Source organism: Gymnoscopelus braueri (genome assembly GCF_963280865.1).
Source record: "Gymnoscopelus braueri genome assembly, chromosome: 8".
Taxonomy (NCBI): Eukaryota; Metazoa; Chordata; class Actinopteri; order Myctophiformes; family Myctophidae; genus Gymnoscopelus; species Gymnoscopelus braueri.
This window is the reverse complement of record NC_137609.1, coordinates 5,434,719-5,455,330: the sequence shown is the minus strand read 5'-3', so window position 1 is coordinate 5,455,330 and position 20,612 is coordinate 5,434,719. Positions and strand designations below refer to the sequence as shown.

At 41.8% G+C, this 20,612-nt stretch overlaps 1 protein-coding gene across 2 annotated transcripts; it reads left to right on the top strand.

The window, feature by feature from the left end:
- The first annotated feature begins 1,262 nt into the window (after window positions 1-1,262).
- Window positions 1,263-20,053, top strand: LOC308090593 (uncharacterized protein). 2 transcript variants are annotated; one of them, XM_080435827.1, is made up of 12 exons: window positions 1,263-1,314; window positions 2,776-2,872; window positions 4,538-4,723; window positions 12,799-12,951; window positions 14,622-14,662; window positions 14,986-15,179; window positions 15,838-16,012; window positions 16,506-16,874; window positions 17,334-17,415; window positions 18,097-18,282; window positions 19,123-19,275; window positions 19,895-20,053. In XM_080435827.1, exons 1-12 carry the CDS (start codon window positions 1,278-1,280, stop codon window positions 19,932-19,934), a joined length of 1,713 nt encoding a protein of 570 aa, XP_080291953.1. In that variant the 5' UTR covers window positions 1,263-1,277; the 3' UTR covers window positions 19,935-20,053. The 2 variants fall into 2 exon arrangements, with proteins under 2 accessions (XP_080291953.1, XP_080291952.1); XM_080435826.1 differs by having other exon boundaries at window positions 14,622-14,682; window positions 14,994-15,179.
- Window positions 20,054-20,612: the final 559 nt, after the last annotated feature.

Genomic DNA, 20,612 nt, shown 5'->3' with positions numbered 1-20,612 from the left:
CCCCTCCCAACACAACAGTGGTTCCCAGGTTGATGCTCAGTCAGGGTGGTGGTCCCTGCTTCATAATCAGTTGAAAACACCCTGAGCTAAACCATAAAGCAACGCGTTGTGAGCTTGTAGATCTGCTATTTGTTTGGTTTGGCAAGGTAGCTTCAATAGGTGAAAGTCGAAGGCATGAGTCCAAGTCCAAGGCGTTTTCCAATGTAACAATGGAAAAAATACACACACTAAAAGCTACACTTGTCTTGATTTATAAGAAGTAATCATGTTAGACGTGTAATGTTACATGCTTCCCGCGGAAACGTCAAGGATCAAAACACACCAAAAACACTGGAACAAGGAAACTTGAGAGACAGAAAAGATATGAGTGATTAATGAAGGGCATGCCAGGATTTTAATTGAATGCAGTGTCACAATAGTTTGATGCGAAGGCACCTGACTTTGATCAGAGGTGAGATAACTTTTAGGTTGGAGGAGGTCCTAGGCTGTGGATGGAGGTTTACCATGGTGATTGTGGAGTTTTGTTATAGTTGTTATTGTCATTATTTGACACTTTGAAACGCTTTCTCTCAACTGATGAAAATCAGCTTTACTTCCATTTCTGCCCTCCTTCTCCTTGGTAGCAAGCAGATCCTTCTGAACAGATGACATCAGTTTTTGATCTTTTCCTGCACCATAGGACAGTGGTCCCTCACATGCCGTTGATTTAAATTATTTCATTGTCTGACCACAACACATACGTTGTCTTTAAAAAAAAGAGGGGAACAAAGAGGTTTTCTCCAGCAAAGGATTGAAAGGACATTTTACTACAGTATTTTCACAGAAGTGAGGCAGATATTAGCATAGGATATATATATATATATATATATATATATATATATATATATGTATATATATATTTTTTTTTATCAAAATAAAAAATGTGCCACAGACATACGGTAGACATGTTTTGCCACGGTCACGTTTGTCGGACATCAAATCAATCAATCTCTGTCTCTGTCTGTCTGTCTCTCTCTCTCTCACTCTCTCACACACACACACGCACGCACGCACACACGCACGCACGCACGCACGCACGCACGCACGCACGCACGCACGCACGCACGCACGCACGCACGCACGCACGCACGCACGCACGCTCGCACTTACACACACACTCTCTCTGCTGCACCCCATGGGGATATCCCCAGATACAAACTATTTCCTGGTGTAAACATATATATATTATATTACTGCTGTGTTGGTGACATTCTGCATGAGGAGGAGGTGACATCAACATGGAGACTGTGGCTTTGTTTCTCATCCTTCTGACACGTAAGAACAATTAATATTATTTAATATTATTATTACTATTGTTATTATTATTACCCTTATTATTGTTATTACCCTTATTATTATTATAATTTAGTTAATAGATTATATGAACCATAAAAATATATATGAATCCATTAAGACCGGGAACACATCTGTGTCATTTTAAGATTTCTTTAGCTATTCAAAAAGACATGTCTTGCAAACGTGGAAAATGTGTGCAAATCTTTATATCTGTTTTAAAGCGAATATCTTTAACTCTGGAACAACATATTTTGAGATAAGGGTCCAGGCCAAATACATATTCTTGACATGGAAAAGTTGGAGCACCACTGATATAGCAACATACTGTTATGGATTTAGTAAACATTTTTAGATATGCATTTGGCCGCGGACCCCCATCTCAAAATGTTTTGTCCCAGGGACCCCCCAGAAGCAAAGATTTGAGTCAACAATGTTTTGCTTTAAACAATATATAATATTAAAAGATTTGCACCAATTTTCAAAATGTTTCAAAAATAGCAGGTATACAAGCTCATAGCTGCGCTATGAGCTTGTATATCTGCTACTTTTGAATAGCCAAAGACGTTTAAAGTGACACAGATGCGTTCCCGGATTGAATGGGTTAAACATGTTGGGATGCTTTTGAGTAAATACGTCATTTATTCATAAACAAGTTAGAAATTAAACTTTAAACTCGGTCGACAGTGGCTCAAGAAAATAGCAGACCTGTAAGCTAGGTCTGCTATTTTCACAATATTTATCTGTGGAACGGAGTCAAACTAAATGGGGGGTCCCCAGTTCAAATATGATTATTTTGGGGGGTCCCCAGTTTAAATATGATTATTTTGGGGGGTCCCCAGTTCAAATATGATTATTTTGGGGGGTCTCCAGTTCAAATATGATTATTCTTGGGGGTCTCCGGTTCAAATATGATTATTTTGGGGGGTCCCCAGTTCAAATATGATTATTCTGGGGTGTTCCCAGTTCAAATATGATTATTCTGGGGGTTCCCAGTTCAAATATGATTATTTTGGGGGGTCTCCAGTTCAAATATGATTATTCTGGGGGGTTCCCAGTTAAAAAATGATTATTCTGGGGGGTTCCCAGTTCAAATATGATTATTCTGGGGGGTTCCCAGTTCAAATATGATTATTCTGGGGGGTTCCCAGTTCAAATATGATTATTTTGGGGGGTCACAGCCTGAACAGGTTGAGAACCACTGTTCTAGTTCATCTTTGTGTCAAAGTGTCCACAGTGGGTTGTCACGGCAACCATGAGGAAGTCCAGGTCAAGCCTGATGACAGGCGGCAGAACCAGTACAGGACGCTGCTGAGCCTTTTTCCTCACGCGGTGGGGAGAGAGAGAGAGAGAGAGAGAGAGAGAGAGAGAGGGGACAACTTTCTAACATGAACAGGTTGAAATACATGTATTAATGAATTAATGAATTACGTTTTTTGACAGTTGGACAAAGAGTGTGTTCAAAGAGTGTGTTCAACGGCTGGCACAGATATTTGTACCGTCGATGTCCAAGCGGACAAGCTGTGTCCCGCATAGCAAGGTAAATAATTAACACACACACACGCACGCACGCACGCACGCACGCACGCACGCACGCACGCACGCACGCACGCACGCACACACACACACACACACACACACACACACACACACACACACAGTCTTGAACTGTAGATAAGTTATGAAAGAGCTGGTTCAGCAGCAGTAGAAGCCGCTTCTAAATAGAGAAAGAACTAGTAGATAGAAGGCATTGTGGTTCATTATTGTGGTTCAATGGGATCATTATTTTGTGAAAAACTGTATTTTTTATATATCTTTTATAAATATTGTATGGATATCGTAGATGGTATATTGTGTATATATATCTGATGCATCCCCTACTACTCAATCTCACACAATGTGGTACATATTATATTATCTCTGTCGTCACTTGATCAAGATGTATCCGTGAGATTCTTCTGATTCCATTCCATTTGGCTATGATAGGTAGGCAACCTGGCCTGGCGGAGACCTGCGCTCCAAGGAGCAAATTGTTCTAGAGTTCAGTGGTTCTCAACCCAGGGGGGTCCTCACATGATGGGGGGGTCCCCAGATAACAGTGAAGTGACAATTTAGGACTTTTAAGACCTTGTTTACCTAAAAAACAAAAAACAAAACAAAGAAGACCATTTACTGCATTAAAAGTAATCAACAAACTATACTATAAAACATTGGCCAAATTGTCAAATAATATGAGAAAGAGGCAAAAGTTGTGAAAATAAGCCTCGTTGCGAGGCGTTGTGAGCTTGTAGATCCTGGACCTTTTAGACAAAAGCATTATAAATGTAACTGTGTTGTTTTACATTCTTTTGCCTAATAAAATTGTCAATCAATCAATCAATCAAATCAGCTATTTTCACAATATTTATCTGTGGAACGGAGTCAAACTAAATGGGAGGTCCCCAGTTCAAATATGATTATTTTGGGCGGTCACGGCCTGAACAGGTTGAGAACCACTGTTCTAGTTCATCTTTGGGTCAAAGTGTCCACAGTGGGTTGTCACGGCAACCATGAGGAAGTCCAAGTCAAGCCTGATGACAGGCGGCAGAACCAGTACAGTCGCCGCTGAGCCTTTTTCCTCACGTGGTGTGTGCGCAGTGGTGGAAAAAGTACTCAGATATTTTACTTAAGTAAAAGTATTAATACTGCAATATAGAAATACTCTGTTACAAGTAAAAGTCCGGAATTCAAAATGTAGTAAAAGTACAAAAGTATTGGTATCAAAATGTACTAAAAGTACCAAAAGTAAAAGTACTAAAACGTTTCAAAATGGCAGATCTACAAGCTCACAACGTGTCGCATCGCAACGCGTTGTACGCTTGTAGATCGGCTATTTTCAAATAGCCTAGGTATAAAAAGTGGCTAAAGTGGTTACTGTATGTTTTATATTACAATAATTGATAATTGCAAAGTAACTAGTAAGTAGCCTACATATAATTGTAGTGGAGTAAAAGTATAATATTTGCCTCTGAGATGTAGTGGAGTAGAAGTGAAAGTAATGAAAATTGGAAATACTCCAGTAAAGTAAAAAAATACCTCGAAATTGTACTTAAGTACAGTACTTGAGTACATGTACTTAGTTACTTTACACCACTGTGTGTGTGCGTCCTCGATGTGTGTACCCAGAGGAACTTGAATAACGTGTGGTTTTCCTCGTTATCGACAGCGTTCACAGCGACCGTTATCAGGACCGTCGGTGGAGCGTAGCCTGCAGACCGGCAGTGAGCTTCACCGGATGTTACTGGTCTGGATTCGTCAACAACTTTGCTCAAAACATCGACCACAGCTGCCACACCAACTATGTCATCGCTGGAGTGTACAGTTACCATAGCAACCATCATGATGACAGACGGTGAGTCCGTGATGATCTGATTGTGTTGAATTGACGGGCACATTGTAACTGTATGTTCTGTTCACTTTGAACAATGTCTTCTATTTAACCACGCTAACTTGGAAGATTCTTGGAATCTCCATCGATGATGCCATAGGGCATAGCAGTGGTGCCCATTTTCTGGTTCCACTTCAAAATAGTCAATGCATTTTTCCCATTGACATTTCCAAAAATATTTATATCAATTCATTTAAGCCTAGAATCAAGCCATCCAGGGTCCTGGTGAATCATGACCATTAAACATTTTTTTCTGTGATTTTTTATAATTGTATATTTAATTATATGATATGCTATATTTAATAAATACCCTTTGTTTTGCCTTTTTCAAAAAAGTGTTTTCACAGAATCAAACGTTTTATGGTCATGATTCACCAGGACCCTGGATGGCTTGATTCTAGGCTTAAAATAATTGATATAAAGATTTTTGGAACATTTCAATGGGGAAAATGCATTGTCTATTTTGAAGTGGAACCAGAAAATGGCCGCCACTGCTATGCCCTATTGGTAGGTAGGTTTGTGAACTGTCCAATGGTCGCCATCTTATAATGAGCATTAGTGAGGACCAATTACATCTTATAATGAGCATTAGTGAGGACCAATTACATCTTATAATGAGCATTAGTGAGGACCTACCACATCGGTAGCACTTGCTATGCATCCTATGTGTACAATGCATCATGAACATACTTATAAGGCATTATAATCTTCTCATAACCCTGTATAATCAGATTTATAAGAGCTCATAAATACTCATAATGCTTTATTACCATAACCATAACACATTATAAGGCATTTTATAATGACTTATAAGTATCAAGTGTTATAATACTTCATAATTGCTGCCAAACTGGTAACAATGGCTATGCATCCCAAATTATTTCTCATAGTTATAATCCATTATAATCAATTGATAATGCTTTATTATTATAATGTGTCATAAATATTATAATGCATTATTATAATGCATTATACTACGATTATAAGTTATTATAAGCGGTCATTTGTTACTTTATGATCATTTGATGAGGCTTTATTATCACGTTTATAATGCCTTATTATGCACTTATATTTGTAACATTATGATCATTTTATAAGATGTTATTATTACATTTTTATCGCCTTTAATTCACTGTAATAATGCATTATAATTACTGTTATAATGCATTACACTATGATCATAAGTTATTATAAGTGGCCATTTGTTACTTTAAGATCGGGCGGCCATAGCTGAGTGGTTAGTGAGCCCGCCTAGGGAACCAGCTGGCCCTGGTTGCCCCAGGTTCGATTCCAGGCTATCCCAGCATATGTGCCGATGATATGAAATTTGTCCCTGAGCAAGACTCTTAACCCCAATTGCTCACAGGTTCTCATTGGAAACAAGACCGCAAGGACTTTCATGAACGACCTGTTAAAAGGAATTATCCTTATCCTTATCATTTAATAATGCTGTATTACAATGTCTAAAATGCCTTATACTCACTGTCATAACGCATTTTAATCAATGTTATAATGTTATTATCACTTATAATTTGATTATAATGCATTATAGCAGAGTATTATCAATTGATTATAATGGATTATAACTATGAGAATACATTTTGGGTTGCCTAGCAAGTTTTACAAAGTGGGGAGCAATTATGAAGTATTATAATACTTGACATTATAAGTCATTATAACATGTTGTATAATGTGTTATGATTGCATTATACGTTGTTATGAATATGTATAACTGTAATCATCACGTGTTATAAGCATAATACAATCCATTTATACTTGAACTTATAAGTCATTATAATAATCTTTATAATGTGTTATGGTTATAAAGCATTATGATTATTTATAAGCTCTTATAAATGTGATTATAACGGATTAAGATCAGCATTACAATGCCTTATAAGTATGTGTATAATGTGTTATACACATGGGATGCATAGCAAGTGCTACCATTACGTCTTATAATGAGCATTAGTGAGGACCAATTACAGTATATCTCTGTTGTCGGGCACTCGGGCAGAAACCAGCTAACACCATACTACCTCATCAAAGTTGGCATGGTGACTTTATACATTGTCAGATACTTGAATGTGTCCTTACATTATCATCACCTTACTCAAATACATTATATTAGTATTATTATATTAAATGCATTATATTATCATCACTTTACCCAAATACATTATATATTATTATTATTATTATTATTATTATTATTATTATTATTATTATTATTATTATTATTAAATATATTTATTATATTAAATACATTATATTATCATCACTTTACTCAAATACATTATATTATATTATTATTATTATTATATTAAATACATTATATTATCATCACTTTACTCAAATACATTATATTATATTATTATTATTATTATTATTATTATTATTATTATTATTATTATTATATTAAATGCATTATATTATCATCACTTTACCCAAATACATGAAATTATATTATTATTATTATTATTATTATTATTATTATTATTATTATTATTATTATTATTATTATTATTATTATATTAAATACATTACATTATCATCACTTTACTCAAGTTGATTGATTGATTGAAATTTGTATTAGGCAAAATAATGTAAAACAACAGTTACATTTATAATACTTTTGTCTAAAAGGTCCGACCAAAAAAGTCCTTGCGGACTTGTTTCCGTTGGGGTCCTTGAATTAATTTTTTGAACATGAATGTGGAGATCACGCCATTCTAATCAATGATGGACAAAGAAACTTAGCCTGGTAAACCCTCCCTCCGGAAATCTCATTTCTATTTGATTCCTGGAGTGAGTCTGGCATGAACCGCCTCTCTGCAATATTGGCTGTGTATGCCAAACGGCCGCGCCTATCAGCGTCGTCGCTCATTGTTCTGTGATTGACAGCTTACGTTGGCCAATCAGGTGGCGAGTTCGAGTGAGCCCAAAACACGAACGGCAGCCATCTTTTTCTTGTGCGGCCAATTCTCCGCTATTTTTTTACTTCAAAAAGCTCTCTAACTTCTATTTTGAGGCACGGAATTTACTTATAAGATATCGTTTGGATAGAATTTAGTTGTTTAACTTCATATATGTGGTCAATTAATCATGACAAAGCCTATTTAAAAAAAAATAATTAGAGAACCGGTAGGGGCGGGCAGTGACACCATTGTACCCGAAAAAGGCAACCCATTTTGGGTATGGCTGTCTCAAAAGTCCCGTCGCGTCACATTAAGACTGGTGAACTGCTGATTGGCTGAAGGGGAAAAATTATCATTGGCTGAAGGGGTTGTCAGTCAACGGTATTACTCCCGCCCAACTCCAGCACAGCCAATATTGCAGACAGGCGGATCAGGCCAGACTCACTCCTGAAATGAAATGGAATTGAGATTTCCGGAGGGAGGGTTTACCAGGCTAAAAGCAACTATCTCCACAAGGTGGAGTTAGGAGGTTTGATTGACAGTTTGAGGATCCAATGGCGTCAGGAGGTTTAGTCAGAAGTGCTTTTTAATACATTTCATTGGTTCAATGTTTGTAAAACCCTAATCTCTCAAGAACATATTCTGCTCTGCGTTGGAATCTGTCGTGAAGGCTCGTCATAACATGTACGCACTGGGCTACAAGTGGGCGTGCCTTCAGATCAAGAAGCAGGCCGCGCTTTACCCAATCAAATGTAGTGGGCGGGATTCACGTGTCCGTCGATCTTTCCCCCTCGAAACAAACCCAAACTAATTTAACAATAGCGTCCGAGGAGCAGACAAAACCACGGAAAGATATTCACATTTTAACTTACTCTTTCATCATAGAAACAAGTGGGCTTATAACCAAAACGATCCATGTTCTCTGGGAGAAGTGGTGTTAGTGTTCCGTGTAGAAATATTGTTAGTGGGAATTAAAACATAGTGGCACCACCGGAAGTGAAAGCTGAAGGCAGACCAAAACCCCGGTTTCCTTTGCGCACGGGTGCTACGTCGCCATTGTCCCAGAGCCAAGTAAGATAGTACAAACAGCAGAGGGCGCTGTTTTTCATTCTTATTTGGTTCTGGGTTCCCAGATTGTTAAAACCCACACACAGACGTAAAGGGTGTTCGATAGCACTGATTTATTAAAGAAAATTAAATAAGTTGAAAAATGGAGATAGCTGGTTTCTGCCCGATAGTGACGATATGAAGATAAGGTTGAAATGGATGAAGTGCTTCTAAAAAAAATCAACAACCAGTGGTGGAAAAAGTACTCTCATGTTTTACTTAAGTAAAAGTATCAATACTGCAATGCAGAAATACTCTACAGGTCTGGATTTCAAAATTTACTTATGTAAAAGTACAAAAGTCTTGGTATCAAAATGTACCAAAAGTAGAAAGTACTCATTATGCATAATGTCCCATTTCACAAGTTTTCAAATGTATAAAAGCCTTTTGAAAATAGCAGATCTACAAGCTCACAATGCGTCAGAATGTGACGCATTGTGAGCTTGTAGATCTGCTATTTTCAAATGGCTTAAATGTATATAGGGCTGAAATGGTTACTGTAGGCTATGTGTTGTGATAATAATAAAAATCTACAAAGTAACTAGTAAACTAGGGGTTACGTAGGTAACCCCAGTTTTCTTAGTTTCGTAGTAAGAAACTTACTTATGGGATATCATCGCCCTCTGGCGATGGCACAGAGCACAACACATGAGCTCCCGGTACTAATTCCATTTGTTCAGGGTCATGGGATGCGAAACCGGAATCCGGCTCGGGTATAAAACCCCTCGCGTCACAGAGAACACCCTCGTAACCCTTCACTCTGCATGCTAAAAAGCGCACAGAAGGGGTTTTAGGTAAGTTTCTTACTACGAAACTAAGAAAACTGGGGTTACCTACGTAACCCCTAGTTGTTCTTTCGTTTTTCCATAAGAAACATACTTATGGTACACATAGACGTCCCCTGAGGGAGCCCCTGCTGAACCCCATCCGTACCACACCTCATGGCCCCAGACCCTGCCCTCCCGGCAAGGTCCAGGCCACCAGGTGCCTGACCCCTCAGGCCAAGTCGGGAAAGAACCAAACGCAAGGACCTGACAGACCAAAGTCTGACTCCATCGGTCAAAAGAGACTGAACTTGTCCATCTCTCAGGCCGAAGAACAGGACCCCAGGCCTCCGGACGCATGACACTCCGGGTCAGAGGCGAGGAAGGCCTCAAGGCAAGGACCCAACAGACCGAAGTCCGCCCTTCCCAGCCATGGAAGTAAAGACCCCGTCCACCCCCAGGCATAGAAGACCAGGTCCTCCTTCCCCCTACCTCCATCCCCGCTGGGCCAGGGGAAGCATCGTGTCGCCACGACCAGGTAGAAGGCCACGAAGTCAAGACCCCCTTGACCCGAGGGCGCCCCGTCAGTGGAAGGCGAAAGAGCTCAAGCCCTGTCACCCACCGCCTGACTGCTACCGGCCGCCACGCCCAGGACCGTGTGCGCCATTTCAGATGCCGCCACGTCCAGGCTGTAGAAGGCCGCAAACGTGGAGGGACACGACCAGTTTGCTGCCGAGCAAATGTCCTGCATCGGAACCCCCTTGTAGTGTCGAGGTTGTTGCCGGAGCGATACTCCCGACCCACCTGGGGAGTGTTGACGGGGCGACACCGGGGACCACTCTCCTGACCACGTCCGCCTCCAATCGTCCGCCATCTTGGTGAGGTCAATTGGTCCGGCCCTCTTGTGCGGTGTTGTGCTTCGCGCTTCTCGTCCTTGCGCCTCGGTTCTCCTGGTCCAAGAAAACCGCCCGGCCGCTCCCAGGAGCTGGCTCTCGCGGATGAAGATGTAGACGAACCACGTTTCCGTCCGGCCGCACGCGGCCCACCCGAGGCCCATTGCTGGTGCTGCCTAGCTGTACCAGATGGGCCGGGGGTGAGGAGGCCTGCAGCGGTCTCCTGCCTCTGCTTCTCCTCCGCCTGCGTCTTGGTGATCAAATCCGCGGCGGTGTCGAACAGATTATCCGCCTTAAGCGGTAGGGCGAGGAGTCCGGTGGACAGAATCGCCTTACACTCCGTGGCGAGGTCCAGCCATTTGACCCTTTCCAGGTCTGCGGTGAGGGCCATGGCCCGGCCGGTCCACATCAGCCCATGGCAGGTACAGAGGATGGCAACTTACATCAGTCTCTCGAGCTCCTTCGCATCCTCTACCCACTCCTGGTGGTTCACCGACGCGAGCGTTGTAGGTAGCAGAGTCTTAGCCGCCAGCTCCTTGAGCCTAGCGGCGGCCGACCCCTGGAGAAGCGACACCACGTTGAAAGTCTCTGCAGCCGAGCCCGAGGCTTTGTAGAGAGTGTTCAGCGTGTCGGTGTGTGTCCTCTTAGTGCGGTCCACGAACATGGGCCTGTTCTCCAGGCCGTGTCGTACTGAGCCGCTCTTCGCCTGCTCGATGGCGCTCGCCAGGGTGAAGTCCATCGGAGGAAGACGCAGGACCCCCATGTCCTCTCCGGAGATGATCTTAACGGGGAAGTTAAGCTTCTCCGGTTCTTTCCTCCCCGTCTGCCACGAGAAGTGCAGAGCCGCTCTGACTCCCTCAGCTTCGGGCAGCAGTTTGGACTCGATCTGTCGGGGAGTGAGGGGTTCCAACCCCTGGAAACCCGGGATGGGGGCCCCGGTAACCACCTCCATGGGCTGCTCCAGTTCGCATCTGTTGATTGCCCGTTTCAGGATGGCCGCCACGGGTTCGGAGGACTCCGCCGCCCCGCTGGGAGCCACTGCCGCCACCGCCGGAGCCACTGGAGGATCCGGGCCGGCCACTGCCACCTCCTGGCTGACTTGGTAGGAGGTGAGCTCGCTCTCTTCTTCCCCTTCGTCCATGACGTCTTCTCCTTCGGATCCGTCGCCGTCCGAGTCGATGACGTCCGACTGGGAGCCGTCCCAGGTGAGGGAGACGGCGGGAGAGAGAGGAGCATCGATCGGCGAAGAGGTGAGCGCCTCGCGCTGAGTCTTCTTCGCGGCACCGCTGGAACGTGGAGCAGCATGTAGCGGTGGGCCCATGCCTGGGCCTGTGCTCACCGCCGACGCCATAGAGCCCATGGCGAGGCCAGCGTCGGGGTGAGCACCGCTACCTCCGGAGGCCGCTAGCCTCCTGGCTCTGTCGAAGTGGAATTCCAGCTGGTGTCGGGAGAAGTCGCCACAGGCCTTGCATGCGTCCGAACCCTTCGGACCATCCAGGGCTATCCACGCGTGGTTAAGCCCCAGGCAGGAGATGCAAAGGCGGTGACGATCTTCTGCGGCGACGAAGAGGCTGCAGCTGTCCAAGCCGCAGGCACGCGGCGCCTCCATCTTCTCCTCTTGTTTTTCCCCCGAGGCTAACAGGCTAGCTAGCACTTAGTTCTCCTAACCAATCAGAGTGCAGAGGGGCGTCGCTCTAAATTTGGTGACGTCAGCGTGCTCCGTGCACAGGCCGAGGGGGGGAGGGGAGGGGAGGCGGGGACATAGATTGGTGAAGCAATAGGAAGCCACGCACAAATCCAGGCGGCTGTGTTTGGGTCCGCCCTTCAAGACCATGGATTGAGCTCGTAGCCTCAGGCTACCCGTAGAGTGACACTGGGTGCCCTCGCTTTGGGAGTTGCTGGGATCCGAAAAGTTTCCTTGTGCTGTAGTGTTGCTTCAGGCTCCGTGCGCTTTCGCTTTGCAGAGTGAAGGAAGAGGGTGTTCTCTGTGACGCGAGGGGTTTTATACCCGAGCCGGATTCCGGTTTCGCATCCCATGACCCTGAACAAATGGAATTAGTACCGGGAGCTCATGTGTTGTGCTCTGTGCCATCGCCAGAGGGCGATGATATCCCATAAGTAAGTTTCTTATGGAGAAACGAAAGAACAACTAAAGTTTTCAAATAATTGTAGCGGAGTAAAAGTATAATATTTGCCTCTGAGATGCAGTGGAGTAGAAGAAAAAGTATTGAAAATTGGAAATACCCCAGTAAAGTAAAAAAAATCTGAAAAGTGTACTTGAGTACAGTACTTGAGTAAATGTACTTAGTTACTTTACACCACCGACAACAACAACGTTAAAACCTGATTAATTCCAGGTGGCAGTTCCTGTGCTGTGGGAGCTCTGGATTGGCTACATATGACTGTCATGTGACTCCCTGGGTGAACGGCCTGGACGAGGACTTCCACTGGAGCGTTCCTGGAGGAAACTACATGACGGGAGTCACCAGTTACCATGACAACGGTAGAGAGTAAGTATACATTCACAAAGTATTATTATATATATACTGTACAATTATACGTTAAATATTACATCTACACTTTGTCTGGATGGGTACGATTGATATCCTTTTTTGGGTCAAATTTGAATGAGAAATATAGCTCTGAATAAGATGCCAAATTACTGGACAGCAGTAAAAAAAAAAATCTTCTTTTAGTATATAGAGTATGTTCTCCCCGCTCACTTTGCTAGCCTGGTAAACCCCGCCCTTCCGGAAATCTCATTTGCATTTGATTTCAGGAATTGGGTCTGGCCTGCGAGCTTATCTGGGCGTTTCTGTGGAGTTCACAAAATGGACTAGCCTATCAGCGTCCTCGCTCATTGTTCTGTGATTGACAGCGAACGTTGGCCAATCAGGGGGAACCCGAGTAAACCCGAGTGCAGCCGAGCGAAAACAATTAAAACTCTCTCTGTTGTTTTGTCCGCTGTTTTAAAACTTCAAAACGCTCTCATACTCCTTTTTTTGTGGCACCGAATTTAATTTTTAGATATTTTTCGGACAGAATTTAGTTGTTTAACTTCATATATGTGGTCAATTAATCATGACAGAGCCTGTTTTAAAAAAGAAATTCAGAGAACCGGCAGGGGCAGGCAGTGATACTTTTGTATCCGTATAAAACAACCTATTTTCGGCATGGCCCTTTCAAAAGTGGTGGTGGAACGAACTGCTGATTGGCTGAAGGAGTTGTCAGTCAACGGCTACTCCTGCCCAGCGTGCACAGCCAAAAATCCAAACAGGCCCTCATGCCAGACTCACTACTGAAATCAAATACAAATGAGATTTCCGGAGGGGGGATTTACAAGGCTAAGTCTGGGTTGGCTCAAGGTAGAAGGCACTGGCAGAGTACACAATCTCTGAATGGGTCTGGTCTTTAAGATCCTTAGAGGATCGATGGGTCTGGTCTTTAAGATCCTTAGAGGATCAATGGGTCTGGTCTTTAAGATCCTTAGAGGATCAATGGGTCTGGTCTTTAAGATCCTTAGAGGAAACAATGGGTCTGGTCTTTAAGATCCTTAGAGGATCAATGGGTCTGGTCTTTAAGATACTAGAGGATCAATGGGTCTGGTCTTTAACTCATTCAGTGCCAATGAAATAAAAAAATATGTGCGTACTGTGCCAGCATTTTTTACATTTTCTTACCTTTTTCAAGTCACAGCATATTTATCTCCAGTATAATCGATCCCCTGATGGGTGCTAATCACTGAGGGTTGCACTATGTGGTTTTACAAATGTCAACGAGGTCATCGCGACCTAGTTGACATTAATTTTCTGCCTTTGAAAATACTGTAACATGTCTGGGCCAAAAATACATAGTAAAAAAAAAAGTGCTCAGGAGCCGAGATACAGCCTTTTTCAGTAATAAGTTAAACAAGAAGTGAATGGAGCAGCAAATCTTCAAATCATGATATCTTGGGTTCTGAACGTAAAAAATAAATAAATATATATATATATATATATATTATTTATTTTTCAAAAACATGTCAAACACGTCATTGGCACGTTGCGCCATTGCGGTAAAACACGTGAAACACGTCATACTCAGAGTATCAATTTTATTATTTGAAAACGAAGCCATTTGCAATTATAAGATAAATGTTGAGAAATTACGTGATTCTTTTTTTTCCCTTTCTCAATGGCAGGGATCGCCGCTGGCGTTTCCGATACTGCAGAGCCACTACAGGTGTGTGTGTGTGTGTGTGTGTGTGTGTGTGTGTGTGTGTGTGTGTGTGTGTGTGTGTGTGTGTGTGTGTGTGTGCGTGCGTGCGTGCGTGTAATCTGTTCCTAATCCTTAAACCCTTTGGAAAGTTATATTTTCATTCATAGAATGAATATTGGTGACTGAGGATTGAAGCATTTATTTTATGTATTTATTACGAACAACCATTTACATATTTATTATTATGATTATTATTTATTTTATGTATTAGGAGCAGGTCATTGAGCAGAGGGGGAACATCCATTTAACATATTCATTATTATGATTATGATTATTAATTATTTTAGGTATGAAGGGCAGGGCATCGAGCAGAGCATCGAGCAGAGCATCGAGCAGAGCAGAGTCAGACATCTATTCACGTATTTCTGACATGAACAGAAACATGAAAGGTCTGACTGAAGGTGACATCATGGTTGCAAAGTCTCGGAACGCCATGATTTGCAGTCAATGTAAATGGAAGAAAAGCGCCAACATGGTTGAGGTAAATATGAACATAATTAAACCTTGTCCTGCTTGAAAAACCAAGCTGTCCTGAAGTCATTGACGAGCCTACGGGCCTCGGAAACATCTCATAGCATCTCACACACAAAATGTCAAAACCGGTGGTCAGTGTTGTAAGTACAAGTACTCAAGTACTGTACACTTTTGATGATTTTTTAAAACTTTACTAGAGTATTTCCAATTTTCTGTACTTTTACTTCTACTCCACTACATCTCAGAGGTTTTACTCCACTACAATTATTTAAACATTTTAGTTACTAACTTTGTAGGTTTTGATTATTATTACGAAACATACATTAACCACTTCAGCCCTATATACATTTCAGCCATTTGAAAATAACCGATCTATAAGCTCACAATGCGTCGCGGTACGACACATTGTGAGCTTTTAGATCTGCTATTTTCGAAGGATTTCTATACATTCGAAAACTTGTGAAATGGGTCATTCTGCAGAATGAGTACTTTCTACTTTTTGTACTTTTAAGTACATTTTGATAACGATAGTTTTGCACTTTTACTCAAGTCTTTTGAATTCCGGACTTTTACTTGTAACGGAGTAAAACATGTTAGCACTTTTTTACACCACTGGACAAAACTAAGATAGAATTGTGTGGATTTATGTCTCTTCTCGTCTGGAGGTGCCGTACGTCATCGCCAGTTCCTTCACCAGCGAGCACAGAGCCATGATCATCAACGCCATGGACGCCTTCCATGAGAAGACCTGCGTCAACTTTGTTCTTCGAGGCAGTCAGTCGGACTACCTGAACATCATCAACGCAGGCGGCTGCTACTCCTACGTGGGGAGAGCAGGAGGTAAGCAGTGGTGTAAAGTAACAAAGTACATTTACTCACAAGTACTGTACACTTTTGAGGAATTCTTACTTTACTGGAGTATTTCCCATTTCAATACTTTTATTTCTACTCACTACATCTCAGGGGCAATTATTATACTTTTACTCCACTACAATTATTTGAAAACTTTAGTCACTAGTTTACTTTTTAGATTTGGATTATTAATACAAAACATGCATTAACCACTTCAGCCTATACATTACAGCCATTTGAAAATAGCAGATCTACGCATTGTGAGCTTGTAGATCGGCTATTTTCATATACATTTTGAACTTGTGAAATGGGACATTCTGCACAATGAGTACTTTCACTTTTGGTACTTTAAGTATATTTTGATGGCAATACTTTTGTACTTTTACTCAAGTAAATTTTGATTACCGGACTTTTACTTTACGTAACAGAGTATTTCTACACTGCAGTATTGATACTTTTACTTAAGTAAGTATTTTTCCAGGTAAACAGCCCGTGTCTCTCCACCACTCTGCGCGTGGGAGCTGTTTCAACACCGGCACCATCCAGCACGAACTGCTTCACGCGCTGGGCTTCTGGCACGAGCAGTCCCGGAGCGACCGCGACCGCTACGTCAGGATCAACTGGGACAACGTCAAGACCCGGAACCTACCCAACTTCAACAAGCACGTCACCAACAACCTGAACACTGCGTACGACTACGCCTCCGTCATGCACTACGGCAGGACCGCCTTCTCCAGCAACGGACGAGACACCATCACTCCCATCCGGAAGCGTTCTTCTGCGGCGATCGGCCAGAGAGAAGGAATGACCGCCACAGACGTTCTGAAGATCAACACGCTGTACGGATGCAGTACGTATGACGTGAAATCAATAACAGTTAGGAAATAACACCATAATATCTCTGCTGTCTGGCAGAAACCACTGCGGCAGAAACCACTCCAAAATGCCAGCTAACCAGCTAACTCCGGTGGAGTTAGCTGGTTTAGCAGAAAGTTTGAGGATCCGATGGAGTTAGCTGGTTTTGTCAGAAGCGCTTTTTAATGCTTTTCATTGGTTCAACCTTTTTTTTTATCAACACACATAGACGTAAAGGGTGTTCAATGGCCCTGATTTATGGAAAAAAATGCAAAAGCGTCAAACTGGTTTCTGCCGGACAGCAACGTTATGATATGGACGTAATTAAAAACCACCAGGTTGTTACGATTAAAACGTTAGAATGCAGCACCCTGTTTACCGATATTATTATATCATTATGAATGTACCATATAAGCTCATTCATTCATTGTCTCATTCATTCATTTCAATGCAGCTGTATCCAGATGGGACAACGAGTGGAACGCTACATTGAATGTGAAATGTACGTCTGGCCAGGCTGTTTCTGCTATTGAAAGGTAAACAATGAACAGTGGTGGTAAAAGTACTCACATGTTTTACTTAAGTAAAAGTATCAATACTGCAGTGTAGAAATACTGTTACAACTAAAAGTCCGGTAATAATTTACTTGAGTAAAAGTACAAAAGTATTGGTATCAAAATATACTTAAAGTTCCAAAAGTAAAAGTACTCATTGTATTGTGCAGAATGTCATTCAAAAGTTCAAAATGTTTAAAAAACGTAGAAAATAGCAGATCTACAAGCTCACAATGCGTCGCGATGCGACCCATTGTGAGCTTGTAGGTCTGCTATTTTCAAATGGCCTAATATATAGGGCTGAAGTGGTTAATGTATGTTTTGTAATAATCAAAATCTACAAAGTAACTAGTAACTAAAGCTGTCAAATACTTGTAGTGGAGTAGAAGTTAAAGTATTGAAAATGGGAAATACTTGAGTAAAGTAAAAATACCTGAAAATTATAGTACAGTACTTGAGTAAATGTACTTAGTTACTTTACACCACTGTCTATAGTAAACACTATACACATCTAAAGTAGTGATTCACACTCTTCATGCGTCTTGTTTGTATCTGATAGTGTTGGTATTCATATTAGACACATTCATAACAATCTAAATTATCCTTCATTTAAAGAACACTGCCTGACACTTTTCCACCTCCTTATGTCCGTCTGTATCAAAGCATTCACAGTAACGGGGCAGAAGATCGTAGATGGAAGATTTCCTGCAGGTACTTCGGAGCCCCCGTTTCTTGTCAGTGGTCCGGTTATGTGAACGCATTTGACCAAGCGGTCCAGTTCAACTGCCCAAAATACCACGTCATTGCGGGGGTCCACAGCACACACCACAACCACAATGAAGACAGACGGTAGGTTTCTGATTAAATGACCTACAGTCCATACACAACCTCTGTTTGCTTTATATTGGAAGAGATTACTTTCAAGGTGAGGCAGCGATCACAGTGATCAGTGTAAAACATAAAACGAGTTGAGTAGAGAGTTTAGAGAATAAACACTTTACCAGTAGCCTACAACATTATGTCATTTAAGTGTTGACAACTGAGATAACGACCTTATTATCATTATTAATGTCAAATCTGTTCAATTTAACAGCTATTATGATACAATGTTAACTATTTTAATCCTGACAAAGGCCACATGTTAGTGTTAATGTAATCTCTCAAGAACAGATCCATCGCTGCGCTTGAATCTGTCGGTAGCCGTGTTGACAACCCGTGTGCGCATTGGTTACAAGTGGGCGTGCTATCAGATCAGGAAGCAGGCCGCGCTTTACCCAATCAAATGTAGTGGGCGGGATTTACGTGTGTGCCGTTCCTTCCCCACTAGAAACAAACCGAAACTCATTTAACAATAGCGTCCTCGAACAAAACAACCACATGTCGACTCACCCCAAGCCTAGGCAACAAACATGTCAGTGTCAACAGTGCAATCAGAACAATAACCACAGCCTAGTGCCACCAAGAAGGAAACAACGGTGATATGCTGCCTCTGTGCTACAATGTCAGAGTCAGTGTTGATGATGGCGTCCAGGGGGTGGGAGGGGTTCGCCATGATGGCGTCCAGCTTCCTCGCTGTACGCACCTTTGCCGCCTCCTCCGCCTCCTCTACCTCCTCCACCTCCTCCTCCAAGCCCTCCAGTGCCAACGATAGACCACAAACTAAATGTTGATAATTGCTTTGTATTCCAGGTGGTCATTTTACTGCTGCAAAGCCAGCTACACTGTCTCTTCAAACTGCCAGGAGACTCATTACATGAATAACTGGGAGGAACGCTTCAAGTGGGATGTACCTGGAGGAAACTACCTCACTGGAATGTACAGCTCACACAGCAAGACCTATGAGTGAGTTAATATGATCTATTATAAATATATATATATAATATATACAGCACTCACAGCAAGACCTCATGAGTGAGTACATTATGATATATTATGTACAATATTCACATCCAATGGGGCACAGCAGTGGCGGCCATTGTGTTGTGCCACAGATCAAGAGCCCATGAATTTTTCCCACAGAGATTTCCGAAAATATTTATATTCATTATTTTAAGCTTCGAACCAAGATCAGGATCCTGGTGAATCATGACCATAAAAGATTTGATTGTGTGTCAAAAAATATTTGTATAATTAATTAGATTATACCGGTATACTATATTTAATAAATACCCTTTTTTTGTGGTTTACAAATATTTTTTTGACAGAATCAAAATGTTTTATGGTCATGATTCACCAGGATCATCGATGGCTTGATTCCAGACTTAAAATAATTCGTATAAATATTTTCGGAAATCTCTATGGGAAAAAATGATGGGCTTTACATCTGTGGCACCACAAAATGGCCGCCACTGCTATGCCCAATGACGTGAACCACTGATTCACATCATTCGTACTGCATCCATTTAACTAATTAGGATGTCTACAAAGACTTTTGCTAAATTATGTGTTTTCTCTTTGACAGGGATCGCCGTTGGGGTTACAGATACTGCCAGATGCGTTGACCATCGTCTCCACGTTGGGGCCGTCGGCCTCTGCTGTTCCTATTCACCTGTTTCCTAGGCTGTGTGTTTTCCACTTCCTGTCGATTTGATCCAATGAAATCCAATGAAACTGGTCAGATGACCAATGATATCCAATGAAATCGACAGGAAGTGGAAAACACACAGCCTAGGAAACAGGTGAATAGAGACGCTTAACCCTTTAAGACCGGGAACGCATCTTTGTCATTTTAACATTTATTTGGCTAGATAAAAATAGCCGATATACAAGCTCATAGCACCGCACAGAGTGCCGCGCTATGAGCTTGTAGATCTGCTATTTTTTTAAAAAATCGTGAAAATGTCTGCAAATCTTTAGTTTGAATATATATATATTGGAAGTGATGACACAAAGAAATGAGCAGAGACAATGGGAACTGGTACACTATAAAAATGAAGCTGATAAATGGGTACGCTCTCCTCATTGGCTGACATTTTGTCCCCTACCTGAAAATGTATTTTCTGTTTATTAAAGAGCTGGAGACAGATAGACCCCCGTTACTGAACAGACACTCCATACTATAGCAATGATTACTATCAGAATATAGTGCTTTAACCTTTTAATAAAAAACTTTTTGTTTTAACCAAAACATATCACTTACCCTACCTTTAAGTTTAGACATAGTTTGAGCGAGGTTAAGG

Coding starts and splice junctions, on each gene's coding strand:
- LOC308090593 (XM_080435826.1), top strand. CDS start 1,278: ATGGAGACTGTGGCTTTGTTTCTCATCCTTCTGACAC. Junction 12,952..14,621: donor TACCATGACAACGGTAGAGA/GTAAGTATACAT, acceptor TCTCAATGGCAG/GGATCGCCGCTGGCGTTTCC. Junction 19,276..19,894: donor TCACACAGCAAGACCTATGA/GTGAGTTAATAT, acceptor TCTCTTTGACAG/GGATCGCCGTTGGGGTTACA.